This window comes from Chelon labrosus (genome assembly GCF_963514085.1).
Source record: "Chelon labrosus genome assembly, chromosome: 1".
Lineage (NCBI taxonomy): Eukaryota > Metazoa > Chordata > Actinopteri > Mugiliformes > Mugilidae > Chelon > Chelon labrosus.
In genome coordinates, this window is record NC_140337.1 from 27,506,155 (window position 1) to 27,526,157 (window position 20,003).

The 20,003-nt window shown below is 39.7% G+C and overlaps 2 protein-coding genes across 3 annotated transcripts in view; one reads left to right on the forward strand and one right to left on the reverse strand.

Annotated features, from left to right (window-relative positions):
* The window catches only part of LOC311503855 (F-box/WD repeat-containing protein 7-like), a 36,112-nt gene extending 33,803 nt beyond the window's left edge, over positions 1–2,309 (reverse strand). For both annotated transcript variants that reach the window (XM_084566749.1, XM_084566748.1), the window contains exon 1: positions 2,108–2,309. The gene's annotated coding sequence lies outside the window, so the exon portion shown is untranslated. The remainder of the gene's footprint in view (positions 1–2,107) is intronic.
* Positions 2,310–13,015: 10,706 nt separating this feature from the next.
* LOC311507365 (tripartite motif-containing protein 16-like protein) lies at positions 13,016–15,379 on the forward strand. The gene has a single exon (XM_084571678.1). The coding sequence runs from the start codon at positions 13,088–13,090 to the stop codon at positions 14,126–14,128; it is 1,041 nt and encodes a 346-aa protein (XP_084427804.1). The 5' UTR covers positions 13,016–13,087; the 3' UTR covers positions 14,129–15,379.
* Positions 15,380–20,003: the final 4,624 nt, after the last annotated feature.

The window sequence follows — 20,003 nt, forward strand, 5'->3', positions numbered from 1 at the left end:
CTAAAAAACTAAATATCATCCTTAAATCATTGGAGGTCATTTCATGTTCACAACAAGATGTCAGTTCAAGTGAAACAGGTCATCCTTAGATTGCAAGAACAAAACATACTGATCAGAAAGATAACCGCAACGTTAGGAGTGAACAAATCAACAGTTTGGTTCATTTTGATGATAAAAAAAGGCCTGGACATCCACAGAAGACAACTGTGGGAGATGATGTCAGGATCCATGCTTAAGAAAAAACCCTTGACACCATCCAGCCAACACAAGAGGGAGGTAGGTAGGATACCATCCATCCATTTTCTTCTGCATATCTGAAGCAGAGTCATGGCGGTAACGGATGAGATCCTGGAGGATCTTGAGGAGTTCCCAGGCCAGATGAGATATGTAATCCCCCTCTTGAATTCTGGGTCTACCTTGGGATCTCATAATTTCTAAGGGTGAACCCAGCAACCCTAAGGAGGAATCTCATTCCGGTCGCTTGTATCTGCATTAGTTGATGTCCTGATTGGTGTGGGACCCGGGCATTTTTAAAATGATTGGATCAGATTGGTATCGGGCTTCAGCCAAGCCTGATTTATTTTAGCTCTACCATAAACCACGATCAATTCCCTGTAGCATCAAAACGTCTTACTCCTCTTCATTGCTTAGCATCAAAACTGACAAAAAGTTGGTGAGGTGGTAGCAGGAGATCATCATTCACTACTACCAACTTGATACAACAGCTCCAATAAAATCACTAAACAGAATCCATGGAGTGCACTCAGGCAAAGGCTGCATCCAAACAACAACAACAAACACTGAATGCTGTGTTTAAAAGAAAAGTTTCCTGAAGACAGCATCAAGGAGAACAATCTTCCAGAGAGGGTTAGGGAGTTTATAGCAGCGTTGGATGACCAGAACATTTCTGGAGTAGAGAACACAAGGTACCAGCTACCCTCTACACACTCCTAAAGAATGGCATTGCAGACTAGGGATGTCCCGATCAAGTTTCTTTGCACTTAGATCTGGTACCCTGTAGCTTCCTAAAGTCTTTCCTTGTCTTCCTTGTCTTCTCCTAGAGTCGACTGGATTCAGTCCAATAAATCTTTCTGCCAGTTCATGTTCATGACGATAGGTGAGAGCTCTAACGTAGATCCATCTCTCGCTTCATTGTACCGTCACTTGTGAACAGCACCCCAAGAGGAAATAACCCCCCGACTAGTAGGAAACAATCCACCATTTTTCCAGGAGAGCACCTCGACCTCGGATTCGGAGCTGGCTACAAACCGTCCTGGTGCGTGCTAAAGCTCACGGCCTGATGGAGGTCTGAGGTTCCCATACCAGACACCTTTGACACGCAAACTGTGCCTTGAGATCCTGTCCATAAATGTCTTTACGCAGTCCAACACCACAAGGTGCAAACCATAACGGCAAGCATAACGACGTTGTAGAAGTAGCTCGCAGTAGAACTAGTAGTAAAGCTAATTTACCACAGGGCAGCACAGCGGTGTGGTGGTTCTCTCCAGGTACCCCAGCTTCCTCCCACCGTCCAAAGACATGCTGGTTAGGTTCATTGGTGATTCTAAATTGGCCATAGGTGTGAGTGTCTCTCTGTGTTGGCCCTGTGATAGACTGGAGACCTGTCCAGGGTGTACCCCGCCTCTAGCCCAATAACAGCTGGGATAGGCTCCAGCACCCTGTGACCCTCCACAGGATAGTGAATGAATAATTTACCACAGCTCCCAGTGAATGCGAACAAAGGTTCACAGCAGAGGACAGGAAGATAAAGCGTTCCTAATGTTTTGCCCCACCCCATTAACAACAAGACATGGAGGACTTTCAAATGGAGTCCACTTCAGCTCCAGCATCATAAACATATAAACTGAACATATACAAAATATGAAATTGTTGCATTATTGTTTAGGCCCTTGTAGAATCCAAGTGACACTGACTTTAATTAAATATTTTATTTATAAGCAGTGCCACTTACACTATTTGCCTAATTATTATTATTATTATTATTATTTAGTTCAATAGTTTATTCCCTGATAAACCCCACAAAACCAATAACAGCCTGCGGGACTGTTGAAACACTCATAGAAGTTGTAAAGTAAAGCAGGCTTACCTTTAAAAAACGCTCTTCTTCGGACTTTAAACTTTAAACACCTTGAACTCGTTTCTTACTTTCTTTATCTCGGCTTCTTCTTCTTTGGTTTCCTTCAACCGAGTTCCGGGGTTATTCAAACAAAAAACGAACCAGCTGACCTCACGGCCAACTCGAGCTCTTCAGAATTACGTTTTATATGTTTGTTTTTAAAAAAACAAAAACAAAAAACGTTTATTATTGTAGTCCCAGATCAGAAAGAAACTTTCTCCGGTTCGTTTTTCCTCCTCTTGCACATGGAGCTTTGTTTGGCGCGGTTTGATGACGTCAGCAGCCAATTCATTGTTGATGGGAAATTTACTTTGTAGCAAAAAAATAAATAAATAATTACTTTGTAGCAAAACACAGCGGGAAAGTTTGTTTTATGAATGAAACATGGAATCAGGACCTTGGGAAAAGTTATAGAAATTTTAAATTTAAACTTTATCATCATTCTCTTTATTTTATTTGGATAATTCCACATCCACAAAACCGAATATGCCAAGTCGGCACCTTCACTCAAATACTTCCTTACTGAATTAGGTTTATATATTAACTTTCTTAGACCCCCCCCCCCAAAAAAAATAATAAAAATAAAACAATCCCAACAATACATATATATGTGTATATATGTATGTATGTACGTATGTATATGAAATTATTAAAAAAGCACATTTAGTTATCTTAACACACTCAAGAAGTCTGTTACCTTTATCTGTTCCTTGTAATATGTTGTTTTAATTAATTTTTTATTTTATTTTTTATTATTTATTATTATTATTATTATATATTTATATGTATGCATAAAATTGACTGAAAAAAACACTTTTTTCCCCAAAAGCTTTATTGAGCAGTAGAACAGAAACATAATACAACATTCAGTCATACCAGTTCACAAACAAAGTTAATATATAGGACAAACATAAATATTTATATTTATATATTTATATTATATATTTATATTTCAGCTGGATTGTTTATTATTATGATAATTATTGAATTTTTATGTATTTTTTCGTTAGAAAGCGTGAAATCACATTTAAGTAAAAATCCTAATCTGAAAAACAACTGGGGATATTGTTCCATGTACAGGGCACCTTAAAAGTTTTTGCGCCATTCAGATTTTGTCGACAAATTAAATAATAATAATATTAAAAATGAATTAAAATGACTCAAAATATCAGCGGATTTTTACACAAGTCAGTCCTGTAAGTAGACGAAAAGAACCCAATCGAACAAATTAAACAGAAGTATTATACATTTGAATTTATTCGTTTAGGAAAAAGACCCAATATTTCATATCTGAATAATACATAAGAAGTGTTTCCATCAATGTAATGAGACTCAGGTGTGGTTCACTTCCTGGTTTAGTTTAAATAAATCAGGGATTTGTCTCAGTCTGATTTTCACAACATGTTTGTGAAAGTGTATGATGGCAACTAACAACTCCTAAGCTGCTAAGTCTCTCTCACAATGGCTAATGTTAATGTTCATGAATCCACCATCGGGAGAACACTGAACAATCACGGTGGTAGAGTGGCAAGGACAAAGACACTGCTCTCCAAAAATAACATTTCTGCCAATTGGGAAAATATTTTGTGGACGTATGAGACCAAAGTGGAATAAAAGTAGAATCACTGACAGTGACTGAAGTGGATGTTTTACTGCCACAACCAGAGCCAAAGACCAGAGATGAATTCTTGAAATATTCACGTGAAATCACACTGGATCCAAACACAGTATTCACAGAGCTGTTATAGATTTTACTACAACAGTGTCTCAACTGTCATCTCAGGTCCTCTTTCCTCCAGAGTAGGAGTGTACCTAGATCACAGAGCAGGTATTCTGTCTTTCTAGAGCGTCTCTGAAACCATGACTCTTCTCCACAGAGTCCAGACCACATTCACTCAGCCTCTTTATGCTGAAGTTTGGATTTTACGTTCTGGATCCACTGCTGAGTTGATTAAAGTGAATTAGACAGAATTTAGTTCAGGAACAATAGTTTAAAATGTGCATTTTAGTCTCCAGGGGCCTCATTTATCAACCGTGCGTACACACAGATGTGTGCGTAATGAGTGCGTACGAACATTCCCACGCAAAGTATGGAATTTATCAACTTGTACTTGTGCTTAGGAACGTGCGTAAATTTAAGCACAACTCTGACCATGCGTACAAACAAAATCTAGTGGTAGAACAGTGAAACTACAAATAGAACCCATTAAAGGAGTCACAACGTTAAGAAATGTCAAACTTCACACATGTTCCCTGTTGCCTGTAATTAATACAATTTATCAATTAGTAATTTAGCAGACATTTTGAATGATTGGTGTGATAAGCTATAAAACACAGCTGTGACAGAACAACCTTAAAAGAAGTCTGACAAGTACATATGCAAGTATTATGGCTGATCTTGCGCTATTGGAGGACTTGGAGAACCGTATGCTCCGCAGGGAGCGCGTTTTCAAAGACCGTGCTGATCTGTTCAGTCAGAACACAGAGTGGCTTTTCAGCAGGTACCGCTTCCCCAAAAACATTTTAATGGATTTATGCCATGATTTACAGCCCGTGTTGGAGCGAGAGACAAAACGTACCAAAGCCATCCCAGTGCACATCCAGCTCCTGTCCACCCTGGGATTTTTGGCCACCGGAACATTTCAGCGTGAGATTGGAGACATATGCGGCATTTCGCAGCCAACACTAAGCAGAATCATGCCGGCAGTGTTGGATGCAATAATTTCTCTGGCCTCAATTGACATCCAGTTCCCGTACACACATGAGTCACGATAAAACGAGGATTTCACGCCATCGACGGATTCCCAAACATAATTGGAGCCATAGATTGCACCCACATCGCAATAAAAGCACCATCACACAATGAATTCAATTATGTCAACAGGAAAGGATTTCATTCAATCAATGCACAAATAATCTGCGATGCACATATGTATCTGTTGAACGTTGTTGCCCGGTGGCCTGGAGGAACGCACGACTCATTCATTCTGCAGAACAGCTCTGTGGGTGTGCGCCTCCAAGCAGGAGGTGTTGACGATGGCTGGCTTATTGGTGAGTGTTACAACATTTCAAAAGTATTTTCTGGGCTTCGTATGGTTTATTATAATATCTCTATAGGTGATCGTGGATATCCACTAAAGACGTGGCTGATGACCCCCGTAGCCAACCCAAGGACCCCGCAGGAGCAGCACTACAACCGGGCCCATGCGCGCTCAAGAACAGTAGTTGAACGCGCAATAGGCTTGCTAAAAGGCCGATGGCTGTGCCTGTCCAGCACGCAGATCCGGCCCAAGCCTCAATGGGGCCCTAAGCAAAATTTAATTTTGGGGCCCACTATTTCTGCCAATAATATTGATTGTTGATCTGAGAGGAAAGAAGGCCACTCAGCTGGATCAACTGGCAGAGCTGATGATGATCCATGGTGTGAAGGGGATGTTGTGGTGGAAGTTGCTGAGGAAGTGACCAAAGAAAGACAATGATTAAAAAATAAAGACTGATAAGGACATGAAATTACAGTTTTGGACATAATTATTAATTTCTGAATGTTCTGCAATACAATGAGCAATTATAAAAGGTGTTTTGCTGTTAACTTACCAGGTAAATCAGCTGTGGTTGCAGACCCAGAGGGGACAGTGGGACCAGAGGATGGGGGTGCGAGACAAGGCTCTATAGAGGATGGAGATGGACCTAAGATGAAAAACACAACAACAACAACAACAAAAGCTAGCCATGTTAGATGTCATATTACACTTATTCATGTTGCTTACCTTTTTCTTTTTTTATAAAAAAAACTAAAAGCTTAAAATCTCTTTTATCAGTGTGTTTTTGCTTGTAATAAGAAAAACTCTGCCGGTGAAACAACTGAAATTTACTTCAGTAATTTGGAAATAATATGTGTTTGTCTGAAAAGTCCCTCATCATATGATTATATCTTAAATTAAATCTTATTGAGATAATTTGACAATTACATGAAAGGAGTTTTGCAGTTAAATTACCAGGTAAATCAGACACAGAGCCTGAGGGGACAGTGGGCACTGAGGATGGGGGTGCGAGACAAGGCTCTGTAGAAGATGAAGATGGACCTAAGATGAAATACATTAATATACACACATATTAATGAGATACACTAAATTCCCTTCAGGTGTAATTCTTATACTTCAAAATTAAATGTACTGTGTAGTGCCAGTCTTTCCCTGACCTGATGCATTTCCCATAGTTGAGCCTGAGGATGTGGACTGACACTGGGCTGATTCTGTGCCTCCAAAGTACTTTAACAGTGCTCCTGGGGAAGTTTCACATTACGAGTTGATGTAAAAAAACAACATTTGTTTTGAAGCCAAAAATAAAAAAAGGGGGAAATATATAGGGCCAACCCTGAGAATCAACTCGAAGTTAAAGCTCAGACACAAATACAAAATAGGCCAGTTGAAAGATAAATCTCTCTCGTTTTAAACTAGCTAGCTATTAGCCTATGTTATTAACTGCTACACAAACATTCCATGACATGCAAACATACCTTTATCTTGGCGTTTTTTCTCTTCTTCCTCTTTCTTTTCTCTGCTCCTGAAGGATATGTCCTTCTTTGTGACATTTTTTGCCCCTCAACTGCCTGCGCTTTGGACACTCAGTGCGCACTGCCCAGCAGGAGGTACACATTACCGGTATAGCGGAGCTTTGACATAGACATTTTTATTTTGTTTTATTTCATTTTTACAATAATATATCTTTGATCATACAGAAGGCATCACTCATACATGCAAAAAAAAAAAAAATTTGTTGATTGCTCTTTGGGGCCCCCTACTGGCGGCGGGGCCCTAAGCAGGTGCTTAGTTCGCTTATGCCTTGGGCCGGCTCTGCCAGCACGGGGGGGACACTTCAGTATAAGCCTGAAAAAGTCTGCCATATCATCTTGGCTTGCTGTGTGCTGCATAATTTAGCCATCAGACAAGGCGTCCCTCTGCAGGGTTACAGATATTTAGTGTCTGTGTGCTGTGAGTTTTTTTTTGGCTCTGATTTTGATATCGAACCATTTCTTTTTTACCTCAGATTGCGATCTTTCCTCTGACCCAATTAACAGCATTTACAGCAGTCGTCACTTTCTCCCAGGTAGCAGTTTTTCTTTTGTTGGTCACACCCGCATTCAATGTTCCAAACAATATTTTTTGGTTCGCTTCTACCTCTCCCACAAGTACCTCAATCTCAGCGTCCGTGAAATTCTTCTTCTTCGCTCTCTTTGCCATGATTTCGGCGAGGGGGTAAAAACTCCATTCACACATTTTTGAAGGGATTCCTGCTACCATATATGGTCATTTGGAGGCGTTTCTGAATGCAAATGACCCTAACCATGCACGAGCACGGTAGTAAAGAACAGGTGGGATTTATCATCATTGATTACTTACTAGTGTGCGTACGACCAGTGTCCGCATGTTTGATAAATACGGATTTTTTTGTACTTACGCACATTCTAAATTTCATTCCTACGCCAGAATTTAGAACCTTTTCTACGCACGGTTGATAAATGAGGCCCCAGGTGATCGAAATCACTCAATCAAGTCATTTATCAGACATTACTGTCTTAATGTAGGAATTGAAGCTTTATATGATGAACAAGGCTGAACTTTTATTAATCATAGTTAAATCAGGTAATAAAACTAAAAGTTAAATATATTCTTACTTGTGTAAACTTATTAAAAACATAAACTCAATAAAAAAAAATTTTTATGTGGATCATGTTTTCATGTTATATTTGCATTTATTTCTTTTTACCTCGAGCCTCTATCTAATTATGTTGACATATATCCGACTTAGCGTTAAAAATTGTATGACTCCATTTTGCCAATCAGTACCATGACCACACACAAACTGTGGTGGCATAGCAGCCAAAGTGAGATTTGGAAATTTGTAGCTTGATTTATTATTTGGTTAAGATATTCATTGTTTTTATTATTTGGAAATACCAGGATTTGCACATTTTATTATTTTTGTCTGTCTGATTACATAATTTCTTAAAAATAAAACAGACATTACAATCAGTTACTCAGTACTTGAGTAGTATTTTCACCAAATACTTTGTCTTACTTGAGTAATGTTTTAGATGACTACTTTTTACTTATACTTGAGTAACTTTATTTTGAAGTAATGCTACTTTGGGCAACACAGAGGCGTGGTGGTTAGCACTGATGCCTCACAGCAAGATGGTTCCGTGTTCGACTGGCTCCTTTCTATGTGGAGTTTGCATGTTCTCCTGTGTCTACGTGTGTTCTCTCCAGGTACTCCAGCTTCCTCCCACTGTCAAAAGACATACTCGTTGGGGTCATTGGTGATTCTAAATTGACCGTAGGTGTGAGTGTGAATGGTTGACTGTCTCTTTGTGTTAGCCCTGTGATAGATGGGAGACCTGTCCAGGACGTACCCCGCCTCGGTTTTCAAGTGGGCACCTCTCCTTCACCGATGTTTCGTTAAGTTAAGCACAACAGTTAGGCTTAACAATGAATTCCAGCGTCCTGGAGTCACCCACCTCCACGCTGCCATTGCACAACCCCTCACCGTTCAGTGACTAATATTTCAATAATTAACCTAGTCCTTTTATGAATCACAACTCAAACAAACAAATCTACCGTGATTCGCCCCGTTGATGCGGAGTGAACCACAAACCAATCAACCAAATCTATCATGATTTGCAAACACACTAAAGTCACGCAGCCACCCTTACCTTTAGCGAGCTCCCCACCTAGCATGCTTCCTACGTGCCTAAATATCCAACAAAGGTTCGTCAGAGGCTCCAGTGTCAAGGTGTGACAGAGACTGAAACTTCTTGGGGACAGAATTTAAAACTGTATTGTAAATAGATGGCAGGTTAAATCTCAGTTAAATCTCAGTAACTGGTGGTGTTCTTGTGGACAATATTTGGCTTTGACAACAGAGGAGGAATGCCTCAGAGTGGGATTTGAGGCCAGGAGATACGCGTCTGGACGTCTCCAGAAACATCTGTATCACAACTCTGGAGGATTTCTGTTCTATGATAAACCGGGCTGTGGTAGAGACTTTTTTTTTTTGTGTCCCGAAAGTCAGCTGAAAGACCCAGCCAAAGCCTGGGGTTAGCACTAGCACATATCATAAGAAAATATTGGTGAAATTAATGAGTTTCACGGCAGATAATGTGTTGTTTAGAGGCTGCGTTTCGGTGCCCCAGTCACGCCCACTATATGGATATACACGGAGCTAAATATCTCCTGAACGGCCACAAATGACATCAAAGTTATATGCGTGAGTAAACAATCGTATTTTATGCCAGAAATAAGGTCCAGGTTGTAAAAAATGGTAATTCCCCTTTAAGGCTATATGCAAAAGTTTAGTATTGTTTTTATTGCATTCAAAAATCTCCAAAGGCTCCTTTAAAATGATTAAATAGCCTATATTGTTATGGCATTGTCATTTGGGACCTTTAAAACAAACTGATATTTTTCAGTATCAAGCCTTCATCAAGCAGTCAAACATATCACACATCACACCGTACATGATTCGGTTCAATGAGATGAGGATCTATTTGATTGTTCAGCATGATGTTGCATACAATTTCTATTGTTATCTGGGGAACTATTTTGTTTGTAATGATATTGATTTCAACCCTATTTCTCAATCCTTACAGATTTGGAAACCGTTCCAGTTCCACTGGAAGCAATGCCTACCGTCTTGACAGCATTTAAACATGGCCTGACTTTTGGAGCCGGTGCTGCATCCTGTGAAAATTAATTTTCCACTTTTAAAAATGTCTTCACAGAGTATCGCCTAACTGTGCTTCATCAACGCTAAACCAATCTGATCCAGTTGGCGTTTGAAAAGGACTTGACTCGGAAATTTAGGAATGAGTGGAAGGACAGTGTTTTAAGAAGGTTTCACACAGTCCACAACTGTCTGGCTATTCCCCTAATAAACATGATCACATAAACGATATCCTAATAAGCACAAAAACCCAAACAATATCCCTTAACCTTACTACTAACAGAAACATATAACGCATTAATGGCTCCTACATAATGTTTTGTCAAGTCAGTTACTGCACTTTGGGCAAATGAGTTTCTGTCTTTGGCTACTAGGTGTCAGCAGAGTCAAATATAAATGTTGTGGAGCAAATAACTTTTTCATGAGAACAATCAGAACAAGTGAAGCCACGTCATTATTTGAATTTAATTATCTCACTGAGACTTTTTCAAGATTTCAACTGATTCACCAGCAAAAAAGAAATGAAACTGTCCAGCAAACAAGAAGCAAACAAGTCATAAAATCCACTAAATCTAAAGTCATATCAAACATGGACTAAAGAGGAGTTGATGCTGAGTTTCTCTCTGTGTCTCTACTAAAGAACTAAACCTAAACATCCCAATGTACCCAATGTACGGCATTGGTGAACTTTGAGTAGAAGGTGTGGAAGACACCAAAGCAGTCGTCCAGCCTGAACGTCTCTCTGTCCATCAGCCATCAGCTTGTCGCCTTCCTTCTCCAGCAGCTGACGACAAAACGCACACGAGGTTCATGGGTTTGTATTCAGTAAAAGTCCTTGTATGAGTGCGAGGACAGAATGAACAATTTATTTATGTCAGATATGAGGAATTTATCTCAATGAATCAATTATTTAAAGGTAAAGATTTTTTGTGTTGCATTCTGGCCTCAAGCTGCAGATCAGTGACTGTCTTATAAGGATGACAGATGTTAAACACAAACACAGTCCTGGACATTTGAAAACTGTGCAGCAGGAGAACTGCATTTCCCATGAAGCACCAGTTCTAATGCACCTTTCCTGACGTCAGGCAACACTGACGACAACAACAAGGAAGGAGGAAGAAGTCTTTAGTTTAACTCTACGATTGCCATGTTTAACAATCCTTAGAGTTTATTCAGTGGTGTCTCACTCCGCATGAAGATATTTATAATCTAGAAATACTTCAACAGTGAGGAAACTAGAAGAAAACTACAATCAACAGGTAAAGATCTGGAGCATTCATTCATGTCCTTCTCTTTGTGGTAGACTTGGATTATAATCTGCCTTGGTCTCATAGAGTGTTCCTCACACGGAAGGATGTAGTGAAGGGGTTTGTGATTTTCTTACTTCTACTGAAGTGGTTATTTTTTCTGTTTCATTGAATATATGTGAATTATAGTAGTCATGAAAATGTGTCATGTTGGGCCTGTGTACTAAGGCACTCAATATTGGGGTTTGGCTATCATGAATAACTAATAATTATCAAAAATAATTATTGATTAAATAATTGGATCTGAATTACTAGATCATCTCAGAGCACCACCCTTCTAAGAAGGGAAAAGATAGCAAATTAATCAAATCAGTCTCATAAAATATACAAAATTTTGAATTTGGATTTCTGATTAATAATTAACTTAATGACTATAACCAAAATTACCCCATTAACAACTAGTTAAGGTGAAGGAATTTAGAGTTCTTGACGGTGTAGAGTTTGGCAGTATTCACTCTTGTGCAACATTAAACAGACAGGTATGTTTAAAAGACATTTATTAACAAGAACAAAGGTCAAAAAATATGATCTAACTACAGTGGACTTTATACAGGTGTGTGCGTGTGTGCACGTGTGTCTCTATGTGGGTGTGGTTGTGTCAAGATGGCCGCTGGGGACTTGAGGCCTTGAACACAAAGGAAACAAGATGGCTGCTGAGTAGGGACACTCAGACCATGTGCTGGCTGAATTCCTGTGTGGAATGTGATTAGACTTTTATGAGGTGCCAGGTTAGAGGAAGGGTGGTTAGTTTAACATGCAAGAGACCTTGAGTCTGTGTGTTGCATAACCTAATCTAACATCAAACCACTATTATAACCTTACGATCGCAACAACTCAGTAAAAACAAATATCACATCAAATCAACGTTTCTAGTTCTATGCTTATCTTAGCTTGACTAGGCCCAGGTCATACTACCAGATTTGGTGGACAAGTCAATTTCTGGTGTGTTGCTCCTTTAGCTGGCGGTTCCTGATGGAAGGGCCGAGCTGGGAAAAGTTGAAGTCCTTGCTGTGTATTCCAGATGGCAGAAGTTGTAGGAAAACCGGCCGCTCCTTGAGTCCTTTGAAGTGGCTTGCTAGCAGCTCGGTGGCAACTACCTGTTGCTCCTGTTGGTTGGGGGTTTAGCCTGAAAACCTTCTGTTTGTTGTCTAAAAGAGCTGGTGCAGATTCCTTAAGCAGGATCTCTCTTAGCTGCTGTAAGGAGAACAGGCCTGGAGTAGTTGCTCTTTCTTAGCAGACTACCTGGCAGCCAGCTGCAGCCGAGCAGCTGGGGGTCTCCATGTGGAGGTGTGGAGTTGAAGTGGGGGAGGGAGTAAGAGAAAGAACACAGGCCAAACAGTGCATTTTATATGACCTGATGACCTCACATGCTACTGTCAGCTAGTGAACTGTTGGGTCAGTTTTCACACCTGGAGGATTGTGGGACTTGAGGTTTCCAGTGCTTCCCTTTGTTTCCAACACGAATACAAACATGTGGTTAACTTGGTTATGCATGGTGAGCTTCCATAGCTCAAAAAAGGAAAATAAACAACTACTTGATGAGCTTCCATAGCTCACCACTAGGTTCAGGTCCCAACAGTCATCAAACTGTGTTTTAGCTCATTTTACCACCTAAACATTTAGCTGACCAACGTTTTTAAATGTGCTCTGCTGTAAAAAGTTTCAAACTCTTTCTCTTCCTGGAATTAGTCAACGTCTGATAACCACTCCCTCTTCCTGGAGCAGCTCCACTCATATTTCCTCATGTTTCCTTGTTCCCCTTTAGATCTCTACATTGAAGATGGGTGTAACCAGCATGTGGTGAAGTGTGAGAGCTGACAGGCTCCATTCACTGTAGAATCACATCTTGTTCAGATCAGAGCTCAGACTAGTTTGACTTCTAGCAAACAGAAACTCACACAGTCGTCGACACAGAGGTGAAATGGAGCAGAAAGGAGTTCAGCTGGACAGAAAATCCTTCTGTTGTTCCATCTGTCTGGATCTACTGAAGTATCCTGTGTCTATACACTGTGGACACAGCTACTGCATGAACTGCATTAAAAGCCACTGGGATGAAGAAGACCAGAAGGGAATCTATAGCTGTCCTCAGTGCAGGAAGACTTTCATACCAAGGCCTGTCCTGGAGAAAAACACCATGTTAGCAGAGTTAGTGGAGCAGCTGAAGAAGGCTGGACTCCAAGCTGATCCAGCTGATCCAGCTGATCACTGCTATGCTGGACCTGAAGATGTGGCCTGTGATGCCTGCACTGGGAGGAAGCTGAAAGCCTTCAAGTCCTGTCTGGTCTGTCTCGCCTCTTACTGTGAGAAACACCTCCAACCTCACTATGATGTAGCTCCATTAAAGAAACACAAGCTGGTGGAGTCACTGACAGTGACTGAAGTGGATGTTTTACTGTCACAACCAGAGCCAAAGACCAGAGATGAATTTTTGAAATATTCACGTGAAATCACACTGGATCCAAACACAGCACACACAGAGCTGTTATTATCTGAGGGGAACAGAAAAGTAACAAGAATGAAACAACAACAGTCTTATTGTGATCATCCAGACAGATTCACTGATTGGAGGCAGGTCCTGAGTAGAGAGAGTCTGACTGGACGTTGTTACTGGGAGGTGGAGAGGAGAGGAGAAGTTGGTGTAGCAGTCACATACAAGAATATCAGCAGAGCATGGAGCACATATGAATGTTTATTTGGATTCAATTACAAATCTTGGTCATTATGTTGTTACGCAAACAGTTATTTATTTTTCTACAACACAGTCTCAGCTGACGTCTCAGGTCCTAGTTCCTCCAGAGTCGGAGTGTACCTGGATCACAGAGCAGGTATTCTGTCTTTCTACAGCGTCTCTGAAACCATGACTCTCCTCCACAGAGTCCAGACCACATTCACTCAGCCTCTCTATGCTGGACTTTGGTTACTTGGTTGTGGATCCACTGCTGAGTTGATTAAAGTCAAATAGACAGAAGTCACTTCAGGGACAGTTGGTTAAAATGTGTCTTTTAGTCTCAAGCTGAAGCTTCACATGATGAATAAAGCTGCTGTTTTGTCATTTGTGCTGAACTTTTATTAGTTCTAATTAAATTAGTGAGTAGGAATAAAAGTCAAGGATTTTGACTTTGATATAAAACTTATTTGCATTTGTTTGTTCTATCGTTGTATTGGAGTTGATTTGTTTTTCCCTGGAGCCTTGAATTTATCTAATCATGTGGACATATTGATTGATGTAAAGAGTTTTCTTCAATATAACCAGTTTATTCTTCCATTAAAACATATGGATGGACTTTATGTTGTACAATGTAATAGTCTAATTTCTAATTGAATCAGGCCAGACTGACACAGCTTGGTCAGTTTGGTTAGTCACGTTGAAGGTGCGTGATAATAATCATGAATTCATTTAAGGTTTTACACCCAGCTGGGATTCAGTTTCATTTACAAGAAAAAATGGAAAAACTTTAAAAGGTTTAAAAAAGTCTTGTACATATTTATTCACTGTTATTGAAAAAGGACTAATATGATTGAGTCTCCATACCTGCAAGCAGCTCTAGTCATATTACATGTCAGATTTGTTTCTTATTTCTTATTTTAATGATGAGAAAACGGCCTCTGAGCTCCATGTTAGGAAGGTTAGTGTACTTCATACCTAAACAGGGAAAGTCTGAGTCTCAGTTCATGATTTCTAATGATGTGAGGTTCAGGGACCGCATACAAAGCTGTGTAAATTACAGCGCTTTCTGGTTTCTTGGTGGGATTTAACACAGAGACAGAGGTTTAGTTCCATAAAAATTAGAACCTCATCAGGACGACTGACTGATGGAATAACTAAAGGAGGGTATTTTAGATGAATCGTTGGGTTTAAATGGTTGTAAGTTAGAAAAGACAAGTGATGACTCAACAATTTATTGGTTTAATCAATGATAGAAAAATCTTGGGTTTAGTTACTAGGTTTAGTAAACAGGTTCTATTCATGCACCATTAAATGCCTTGTTTTGTAGAAAACCTGTTAGTTGAAGGAGAGTGCAGGAGGCCTGAGGCCTTGGTGCCATCTCAATGGAAGATACTCCCTCCTTCTGGAGAATAGATAACATGTTTGATGATAGGCAGTATGATGTGTACTGAAGATAATCTACCATTGTGTATAAATACTGTTTCATTGTTCTGTTCGGGGAGCTCCTCTCCTATAACATTGTGTTGTGTGAGATTCTGTGCACTGCTTGAATAAAGAAATGCTGACTTGGAGATCCTCATTGCAAGAATGGTGATTCCTTTGTTCACCTCACATAATTTGGTCCTTGGAGCCGGATCCCTGGTGCCGTTCCTTTTCCTTCTCCAAACCTAGGAATGTAAAGACCGTGCACGGCGTAACTAAAATCTTTATCTGTGAATTCAGAATAAGGCTTTCCACGGAAGGAGGAGGAGGGACGGGTTGGTCAACGGGATCGAACAAAGGAGAGAAGTCTGTTTATTCAGCAATAAAATAGGTTCAATAGAGTTCATCTCTTCTCAGCAATAAAAAGAGGTTATAAAAGAACCTATGAGAGAGTGAAGGCCTATAAACAGTACTGAGTTGTGGAAGACCTACTGAAAATGCACGTAGGCGTCGGTTCTTAGATATTCCCTGCTGAAAATGGTCGTAGGATTTTAAGCTTGACTTACTGAAAATACCTGAAAGAAAAAATATAAAAAAATAAAACTAATCTTTAAAAAAGTAGTTGTAGGAGGAACAAATCCATTCATAAAAACCATGGGGGCCAATCAGAGTAAAAACAAAACCAGAGATCTGAGCGGTGATTCAAGATTCATGTTCATGTTTAACCCCCCAAGTGCTGAACATCTTAAAAGGTGGAGAAAGAAATATGGTTTTTAGGGAGTGTTGCAAGTTGATAACTGCAAAAAGTTAGTTGGGAGTATTGTGAAGGTGTGTAAGGGAGATGAGAAGAGGGAAGGAATAAGAGGGACTGATGTATGCAAGTATGTGGCTCAGTCAAGCTGAGAGCAGAGCTACAAAACACAGACAAAACAAAGAGGAGAGAGAGAAGCAAGTGTTACATCTGGAAAAAGAGGAGGAACAAGACTCTGATGGTACTAACACGGCGAGGAGTGCTTTTGTGTTTCTAAATCATGTACAGGAGGCAGCCGCTAATTCATTACTGTATGGCTCCAAATAGCTCTTTAAAACGCCTCCAATTGATTCAAAATGCCGCAGCAAGAGCATTGACAGGAATTAACCAGAGAGATCATATTATTCCAGTTTTAGCTTCTCTTCATTGGCTCCCTTTAAAATCTAGAATAGAATTTAAAATCCTCCTCCTTACATACAAGGCCCTTAAAGGACTCGCTCCATCATATCTTAAAGACCTCATTGTACCATATCATCCCAACAGATCACTTTCATCTCAAAGTGCAGGCCTACTTGTGGTTCCTAGGATTTAGAAAACTAGAATGGTAGGCAGAGCTTTCAGCTATCAGGCTCTCCTCCTTCACCATCTCTACTTTTAAGGTCAGGCTTAAAACTTTCCTTTTTAATCAAGCTTATAGTTAGGGCTGGACTGAACCATCCCTTAGTTATGCTGCTATAGGCCTAGGCTGCTGGGGGACGATGCACCGAACACTTGTCCTCCTTCTTTTCTTCTCTCTCCTCTCTCGCATCCTCCACTTTCTTTTCTCTGGCACTGAGCTCTCGTCCTCTGACTTCTTATCTACTACTAGTCATGCAATTCTGTGCTATTACTGTATAGCATGTTGACTGATGTGCATCCACATGGTATATGCTATGTGTGTATGTTTATCCCGTTCCTCCTGCTGTTCTCTTCTCTCTTTGCTGTTCTCTTCTCTCTTTCTTCTGTCTCCACCCAGCTGGCCTTAGGCAGATGGGTCCCTCCATATGAGCTGGGTTCTGCTCAAGGTTTCTTCCTGTTAAAATGGAGTTTTTCCTTGCCACCGTTGCCTTCAGGCTTGCTCTGGGGGTTTCAGGCCAGGTTTTGTAAAGCGTCTTGAGACGATTTGTATGGTTATTGAAGCTACTGTATATAAATATCATTGAATTGAATACTGTATCTTTTTATTAGCGCCAGGATACGATGCCAAGAAGGAAAGTTGTTTTTGGATAAATGATGAAAATCCTCAAAGTATTGTAATATTTAACAGGATTTAGGGAATCCTAGGTGTCCATCTTTTAGTGTTATGGCTGAAGTTTAATTTGACTGTATCCCTCATTTGAAAATCTTAACTTTTCTTTCTGCAGCACAAGCTCTGGCCTCTACACATGAAGGAAACAACAGTGGAGGTATAAAGATACACCTGAAGAATTCCCCATAGACATCAGTACAAGGCCACGTTCTACACAGAGTGAAACTGCCTACTCTGTCCCTGTCCTGTGGCGTCTTAAGCTCAAGCCTCATCCTCACCTGTTCAAATGGCTTTGACTGGAATGGTTTTCACACCACTTTGGTTTAAGTCTTTTCTAACTCTCATTTGTTTGTCAGAGCAGGAGCCACTTTATTGCTGCACACTAAGATTATCTGTCATTTCTCCTGTTTCTGGCTTGTAAAATGGGATCTTCTGCAGTCCCTGCAATAACGAATAAATATATGATCATATCATCATGAATATGTGAATTCATGATGATATGTATTTGTGTACTTGGTACATCAGTCTATATTTGATGACCCATCTGTTTTCTAATGTTAAATAATGTTAAAAAGGTGGTTTAACTCCCTCTTGTGGTCATTGTCCTGAAGCTCAGGGGGGAGAAAAATAAATAAACTGACATAAAATAAATGACAATCTGTACCCACAGAGACGAGGAGAAGAAGAGGGGGAGAAGAGAAGGAGAGGAGAAAGAGAGAAGAAGATGAGAAGGAGATGAAATGGTGACAATCTCCAACATATCCCTGTTGTAATGTTTTTGTTTGGTTTCATCACAGGATTGTGACACTGATGAAACCTGGGCTCAGATATCTGTCGGGCTGCTGACTTTTGTCCGTGAAGATGTACAACTCTTTCCAGATCAGCTCCACCTACATCCAGTGTCTACTGCCATCATTGCTGAGGGAGGTATTGTAATGGATGATCTCCAGAACCTACCTGAGGCACTTTACCTGTTGTTTGGACTTTCATACGCTTTACATTTAGACTAAAGCCATGAAAAACACTTTGGGCTTCATTGAGAGTGTGATGCTTGGCCTGGGAGAGAACAAACTAGACTCTCTAGACCCACTCAAACTAGACCCACTCATATTGTCAGCCCATGGGTTCATCAGCAAGTTACTAGAGGCTGTAGATGTACGTATATTCATTCATACATATGTCAGATCCATTGTCAGTCATTACCCTCTCTGGTTTTTGCGCTCATTGAATGAAGTCACTTTGCACTTGACGGCATGTTTTTTTATTTAGTGATTTTTCAGTAACATTATTCAGGAGTACAGACGTGCACTTGTTGTTGGTTCTTCACCAAGGGTGGTCTATCAACTGCTAGTTATGACAGTTTTAAAGCTGTTTACTGGATTATTGATATGACAGTATTAAAGCTTTGTCTGTGGATGTCATTAAAGGCAATCTTTAAAAAAGAAATGGAAGAAAAATAAAAAACAACCGATATAAATTGAACGTTCAACTGTGTTATTACCTTGATTTATTATGTTTTAGGAGATTGGAACCGTTTTTCATATTTGAGCCACTTACACTTACTTGCTTGCTTTTTCGAGGCAATCAGTTTGCATGGTTTTATCAAGTAAGTCAGATTGCTGTTCAAGTAAATATATAAGTTAGAAATGCTAAGTTAGTCCAACTTAGATAATGGTGTTATATGGACTAAAGTATAGACTAGAGTATATTTCACATGCAATGACTTAGTAGATTAAACTAGTCATTCTGAGCAGCCTTTACAAAGTAAAGAGTACATCTCAAGTAAGTTAACAAGTATGCTCTACTAGATTGTTTTAGTTGCTTAAACTCATTTATAAGTGTACTCCATGAATGAAATGCTAGTTAGTACAACTTAAAATACTTAGTTCTCTTTACTTGTTTTTGTAGTGCAATTGGTTTGCATGCATTTTTTAAGTAATGATAAGTAATTGGATTTTACAGTGTGTGAATGTGTATGTATACACATAGGCAGTTACACACATGTGTTATTTGTAATAGCTCCACTAATGAGAGTACAATAAAGGCTAAAGTGAAATGAAGCGACTGAAATTGTATTTATTTAACTTGGTGATTGAACCAGTACAACTAAGGTGTTGCATTAACACATTATAATGTTCATTTGTGTTAAATTAATTGAACTCAGTCATATTAACTTAACTTAATGCAGTAAATCCAACATAATGTTGTTGTGGTTATGCAATATCATGTAGCGTCAAAGTAAGATAATTAAGTTAGATTTACTTAATACGTGGTGTTCACATTAATTGTGTTTTGCTTTTCCATGTTAAACAACACAGTTTGGTGGAACCGGTTGACATAACTTAGTTCAGTAAAATCAACATTTCATTTCGTGCAGGTTGCGGTTTAGCCTCGGACGGCTCTTTAACAACAGAACCTTGACTCTGCACATCTAATATATCAGACTCCATCACCATTCAAACACCATCAAATAAACCACCAGTATGTTTCAAACAACCCCCAGATTTCATTTGAATAATAATTCCAACCAATCCATTGGATTTTTAACCAACTAAAAGTTAATGCGTTGACACAACTTTCTAATGGCCATGAATTGTTGGTACCACTACACATACCTCTGTCCGTTCTGTCAATTGTTGACCGGCAGAATGTAGCCGATGTCCCGGTGATGGTTCCTGTTCGTGGTCCTCTTACCAGCAGCCAAAGCG